General features: G+C 38.6%; 1 protein-coding gene across 1 annotated transcript; it reads left to right on the forward strand.

The window, feature by feature from the left end:
* Positions 1 to 202: 202 nt before the first annotated feature.
* On the forward strand, positions 203 to 6329 carry cxcl12a (chemokine (C-X-C motif) ligand 12a (stromal cell-derived factor 1)). The gene is made up of 4 exons (XM_058652045.1): positions 203 to 332; positions 1637 to 1754; positions 2634 to 2717; positions 4888 to 6329. The coding sequence occupies exons 1-4, from the start codon at positions 266 to 268 to the stop codon at positions 4913 to 4915; spliced, it is 297 nt and encodes a 98-aa protein (XP_058508028.1). The 5' UTR covers positions 203 to 265; the 3' UTR covers positions 4916 to 6329.
* Positions 6330 to 6546: the final 217 nt, after the last annotated feature.

Consider the following 6546-nt stretch of genomic DNA (forward strand, 5'->3'; position numbering starts at 1 on the left):
GCGCTTTAGTGCAGAAATAGTATCTGTTGTGTTTGTTTGCAAATGAACACATTCTCATCATCACTTGGACACGTTTGCTTCAGCCAAGCGCGCGTCGTAGCTTTTGGTGCTTTTATTTTGTCGCGCACATCCACGAGCAGTATCTGCTTTCCTGCGCAGCTTGACACTCTGGATCGTAATTTAACACTCCACGATGATCCCATCAGTCACATCTCCTCTGGACTTAACTCGCAGCAGGATCAAATCTCGGTGGCATTAACGCAGAATGGATGTGAAACTGCTGGCACTGGTCGTTGCGCTCACGGTGGTGACATATGCGCCTTCATCACAAGGTAAGACGATATTTTTATTATTATTGCTTGTTGAATTTGGTTATTTAGACCATTTTTGCAGCCGTGAGTTATGCAATGTTATATAGTTTTATTGTTTATTATATAGTAGGTGTTCAGGTTATGCTATAAGGCTGATTTTGGTTTAGGAAATAAAAACGTGGATATTAGTTGTGCAGGAAAAACAAGTAAAGTAGAGTCAAATGATGATATCTGCAGATTTTGCTCTCTCAATATAAAACCGTATTACACTTTTGCAACTAACTTTTTGTTATAACGTTTATGTTGCTTTATTCATAGATTGATTTTATTCAGTAATGTGATATCCATTTACATTATAACAACATTTTACTCAAATTACATTTGATTTAAACTCGTGTAACAACGTTCATCATCACGTACATTTTAACATAAGTATAATAACAATTTGTGTTATTTTATTAATGTATATAGTGGGAAAAATAAAGTCAACGTGTTTTTTGTTGTTGTTCTTGTTGTAACAAGTTCCTTCGACCATCGATGTGTGTATTTGTTGTGCTCTTTGTTTTCTTTACGCGCAAATGAGGCAGCAATAAGACCAAGCACCAAATAGTCTTCACGGCGACATCACTCTCACAACTTGTAGGTGTCGCTGCTTTTATTGTGCTAATGCACTTAAACCAGGTGTAAAACAAATTAACATAGGGTTTAATCTACGGCGGTGCTTGTGTGACCATCTGGTATTTGTGACCCACTGTGATTTATCAGTTTCGCTTTAAATCAGCATTTTTGTTCTCTGTTTATTCAAAAAACATCACTTAGGCACCAAATGCATGCGTAAATATTAGGGTTTTTAAATTACGGAAACTTTGTCCTATTCATTTTTCAACATCAGTCAACTGTGAACATTTCTGTGCGCAAACCTGAAAGTTGAGAGGTTGCAGTGGAAAGTTTACACATCATCACCACATGAAGGACTGAAATAACTTTAATGTTTATGATTCTGAAATGTGCCAGAAAAGAACGTACCATTTAGAATTAACCTCAAAATAGATAACCAGATATAAATGATGTGTAAAATCATGTCTGTGTGTTTGTAGTGGCTCTGCATGTGTGCTTTAACTTGCTCCATCATTTCATTTTCAACCACTTTGGTTGTTGTAATAATAATAACAATGTTTAATCTCACTTCCAACAAAAGCCATTAAGACATCTCCCTGTAGTCATATTAGATTCTCTCCTCCATGTAATCCATATTCTCTAAAACATGCCTTTCAGTAAATACAGTGTGATTTAACTGATTCCATGTGCTTCTCTGTTTTCCTTAGCAAAGCCCATCAGCCTGGTGGAGAGATGCTACTGCCGCTCCAGCGTCAACAGCCTCCCTCGATCCTACATCCGAGAGCTTAGGTTCATCCACACGCCAAACTGCCCTTTCCAAGTGATGTGAGTGTTGTTGTTATGACTGTCTTCAGTGTGTGGCACTCACACAAACGTATGTTTATTTCATCCTGGCACTTAAAAATCAGACGGGGTTCCTCCTTGCTGGACATTTCTCACCATCAATCTCAAAGAGGTGACAGGTCATAGAAAGGAGTTGTGAATGCGTGTGTCCACGCACGCCCCTCTGTCACTCGTCCTCAGAAATCAAGACATTTTTACCACAGGCCAACTGTCCCATGCACAGGAAGTGCTCCGTTTGAGCATGAGTGACTGTGAAAGGGACGTGGAAATTGGGTACAGTTTTGTTTTCAACAGAAAAGCAACAATTGTGGGTTTTCTTACTGGCATTTTTCATTTCATACGCTGTGTATTTACAATTTTTTTTGGCCTGTATGGAGTGAATTTACAGATCAAAGTTTGCAGCAGCACAGTGAAAATGTTCCTAGAATAAAACTAGAAAGCATTAACAATACACACAAAAAGGTTAAGTGTGAAACGGACCTCCGACACGAGGACATATGATACATTCTATAAATAAGCACTCTGAATGCTGAATTTAGAGTCGCCTGCAGCCATATGTTGCGGGTCGTCAAATTTCCTTTGCATATTAATTAGGTTTACTCAAATCAAGGGTTGATCTCTGAATGCACATGGATGAATATATGCAACAGCTTCACAAACGGAGAGGCAAAGGTCATCAGTCATTATCAAACTTAATACACTCTTGTGAAAGCGCTCTCCACATGTGTCAAATTGGCACGGTGGTGTGAATTCGGTCTCCCTGATAATGTGTCAAGATACTTTACCCTTTAATCTTCAGCTGATTTATTATGGGGTTTTACACTCAACTCTTATTTATTTTCTATTTTTTTATCTCAACAGTGCCAAGCTGAAGTCAAACAAAGAGGTGTGTGTGAACCCAGAGATCCGGTGGCTGCAGCAGTACCTGAAGAACGCTATCAACAAGTGAGTGTGCATGAATCAGACTGTGTGGATTGAACGTTTGCTGCGTTGGATACACGCCTCTGTTGTCTTTAGACATTTGCCGGCCTCTTCGTGAAATCACTTCCTCTCCATACGAATTCAAAGTAACCAGTGCAAGAAATGCCCATTTGACATCAGTCAATGGACCATTGTGAGAGTCCAACTTATATAGAAGCTCAGACTCGAAACATGCTGCTACATGACCAAGTAGGGGAATGAGACTGGTTCCACTTTCACACACAAACAGTGGGTTTGATGTGGTACAACACCACGCTGGAGTCCGTTTATAATAAAATGCTGTTATAAAATATGATGTATTATTATTATTATTATTATGTTATTATTATTGTTATTATTATAAAATCCTCGCCGCTAATGCAAGACAGGTCTGCAAATGCATTTTTGCAGAACATATAATGATTTTACTTGTAATATATAGGGTGGAGAGTTAGTATTATCTTTCTCTCTTGGTCATGTAATGTAACATTGAAGCGGCTAAACAGCTAAGTGTCAAAGCCAATGTCATACATCTCCTTTCTGCCCTAAGGACAGAGACACTTTTCTGAGAAACACTTGGCACCATTTATATAACAGTTTATTGAAGGGATCAAGTTGCCACCCTGAAATCTGTGCATCACAGTGTGTCACAGCCCGGAGCACTCCCACAGAATCCTGAAGAAACAAATGATGCTCTTTGTTTTGGAAGCGCAAAGTCGTTTTGGAATAAAGACAAGTGGATTTGCTGTATGAAGAAAACTAACTGAATGCAGAGTGTCCTCCAATCACTCAAGCTCCAGCTTCTGACATAATGTGCCCACAGACTTGACACGCCTTCAGAGCCACAGCCAGACTGTCTGTCTGTCTCAAGGATGATTGCAGAGCCTTGACTTCTCAAGGTGTCAACGATCCTCTGCATAACAAAGCAGCTCGTGTAGAGAGTCGATGGTGGTCATTTACAATGGATCACTCCTTATGGGTCTCCAATTAGTGACAAACTTATTTACAATGTGTAAAAATGCACACGGTTACAATGCCAGCCCATAAGCCTGGTAAACAACCAGGTGAAATGGGGACTTGACATTTAAACCAAGGTCAGTATTTAAACTGCCCACCCATGATGAGGAGTATTTATACACTTACCTCATGCAACGTTACAATCTCCTGGAAGAAAAAAAACAACCTGATAGTAACCACTGGACTAAACATAGTAATACCCAACTTAAACCGCAATTTCAAAAACGTGCTTATTTCTTCTATTACTGCTTCATTTTTGGCAGCAAATTTCAGCGTCATTTCCTGCACACTACTAAACCTCTGGCCGTCATTTTATTAGCGCCTTAAAATTGTTCACCCACTATTAAGTGTGGATGGGGGTGAACAAGGCCTTATTTATCCACACGGAAACAGAACTTTCCCTGTAAAAAACCCTGACTCTATAAGCTTTAGTATATATGTGTCAGGCCTGTTTGTAACGCTGCCACAGAAACAGACCAAAAAAGTGTGTGCGTTAAGCTTGCGCACTGTGAACAAACTTAAAACACAAGAAGAAGAAGATGGTGACAATTAATGGAAAAGCGAAAGAGAAAATTGAGCTATGACGTTATTGTTTTCCCTTAGAGCGTATCGGTTTGACAACTCTGGTTCTCTTAACTCTGGGACTTGTTTCCCAAAATTCCAATTTGATAAAAAGCCGATATGACACAAAACTTTTGCAGATTCTCCTAAACTTGTTCACCGTGTGTATGGACCCTAAACAAAGAAACATATTGAATGGGAATGCAGAACAGAATTGATCAAAATAAGCAATTTTATGTCCATATTTACAGATCAAAATATTTTCCTTCTCAAGCAGCTGCTTTTATTTCACATCTTTGGCACTTTCCCTTTGTAAACTAGGTAGTATTTGGCCGTAGAAATACATTTTCAGTATGGTGTTTATTAGTTACAAGCTAACTGCAAGTGGTTTTCCCAGTGGGCACGATGCAGATTTTCATTTTGTCTCTCTGCCACAAAGTTATTCTCCTCATCTTCTCCGCTTAGAAAAGAACCATGTGAAGAGTCAAAATATGGTTTTGATGTTGCTGTCACCACGTCTGTTTCATTCATGCTCCTTACATTGTAACTCAAAACAAATTTTCCTTTTTCCTTCCAGGATGAAGAAAAACAAGCAGAACATTTAAAAGCCTGCAGAGATCCTCATTAGTCATCACTGAGGATTTGTACCATTGTAAGATCATCTGGTATGTTGTACAGCACTTACCCAGGCTGCCACGCTGCAGCGGCATTTTGCATGGAATGAATCTACAACACAATGAAGCCCTGCCACTGTCTTCATGGTCACAACTCTTACTACGTATAGAGGTCACAGATGTTATCAGTGTGAAGTGCAATTATATCTGTGAGTGTATGTTTTTTTTTTTTCCTCACTATAATGTAAAGAGCTATTTTCGGAGACTTTCTCATCCCTTCATTTAGGTAAAAGAACTGACCACAGGTCAGGTTTAAGTTCATCTGGTCTTTTTTTCTCCACAAAATATACAAGTCAGTTTGCAAAAGACTCATTTAGCCTTCTGAGCCAGGAGAAAATAGATTCATTAAAACTTATCCTAACCCAAACGTCTGTTATGTAAAATCTCACAATTTATCTAAAAAGCAAAGCGTTTGGTTTTGTCATCTACAAACTGAGGAATGGGCTCAGCTGCAGGCTTTGCCAAGTTGTATACCATGTTTCACTCTAATTAGTGGAATTTTCTGCAGTGCCAGCAATCCCCCAGAATGTATATACCGTTAAAACGTATACAAGACCCTAGTAAAAATGGCAATTACAATGTTTTTGTGATGGAAATTAGCATGCCAAAGGAGCTCGAGCATTTCCGGAGCTATTCTGTGGCTATAATTATAATGTGATCCATCCATCCATCCATCTTCTAATGCTTTATCCTCTACATGAGGGTCGCGTGCCAATCTCATCTTACATAGGGCGATAGGCGGGGTAAACCCTGGACAGATCGCCAGTCCATCACAGGGCCACATAGAGACAAACAACCATCCACTCACACTCTCACATAATGTGATCCCATGTTACCTAAGTTGACATTTATCATTAAATCAGCATAAAGAAGAGATTAGCCAATGTTAAAAGATGGATGTCAGTTCAAATAACCTCTGTGGATATCCACTTTAAAGAGTGCTATGGGTGAGAAAGTATAGTTCAGTTACTGACAACTAATAGATGTACATATATATTACTACTACCTACAACTGTCATGCAAATAGCAATGCACTTTATAGCTGATGTATTGATATTTTAACATCACTTTTTTTTTTTTTTTACTATCGCTCACTATGTCTGATCATTAAATCCTGTCTTTGTCTTTTTTTTTTTGTTTCACGTCTGTCTTGCTCGTCCTCTTCTGTTCTTTTTCATCAATGAATGTGCAGCTGCATTTAGGGAAAATATGTCCATGTACTCATCTGAATCGTCTTGTCACATGTAAAATTATTAATGATACAAAAAAATGTTTTATTTTTGTACACTTTAATGCATTTATATAGTCAGTGCAAACATTAAATGAAGGAACTGTACTCACACAATTGAGCCATCTAGTTATTGTTTTATTGTATGTAAGGGAAGATTTCTTATGATTACTCTTTATAATATATATGGTATGAGTCCTTATCATAGATATGAATACAAACGGATGTTTTTATTTGGTTAATAGACATCAAGTGTAAAGCCAGCTCCTCACAGCTGGGCTAATCGCTGCACTCGTGGGGTCAGAGGCTAAATTTGATGCTTTGATGTGAGAAC

This window comes from Solea solea, chromosome 15 (genome assembly GCF_958295425.1).
Source record: "Solea solea chromosome 15, fSolSol10.1, whole genome shotgun sequence".
In the NCBI taxonomy this organism is placed as follows: Eukaryota; Metazoa; Chordata; class Actinopteri; order Pleuronectiformes; family Soleidae; genus Solea; species Solea solea.

What these genes read in the sequence shown, in the direction of transcription:
- cxcl12a (XM_058652045.1), top strand. Translation starts at nt 266, where the DNA reads ATGGATGTGAAACTGCTGGCACTGGTCGTTGCGCTCACGGTGGTGACA. An exon ending in ATATGCGCCTTCATCACAAG is followed by an intron (nt 333 to 1,636) that starts GTAAGACGATAT and finishes TGTTTTCCTTAG; the next exon opens with CAAAGCCCATCAGCCTGGTG. An exon ending in CTGAAGAACGCTATCAACAA is followed by an intron (nt 2,718 to 4,887) that starts GTGAGTGTGCAT and finishes TTTTCCTTCCAG; the next exon opens with GATGAAGAAAAACAAGCAGA.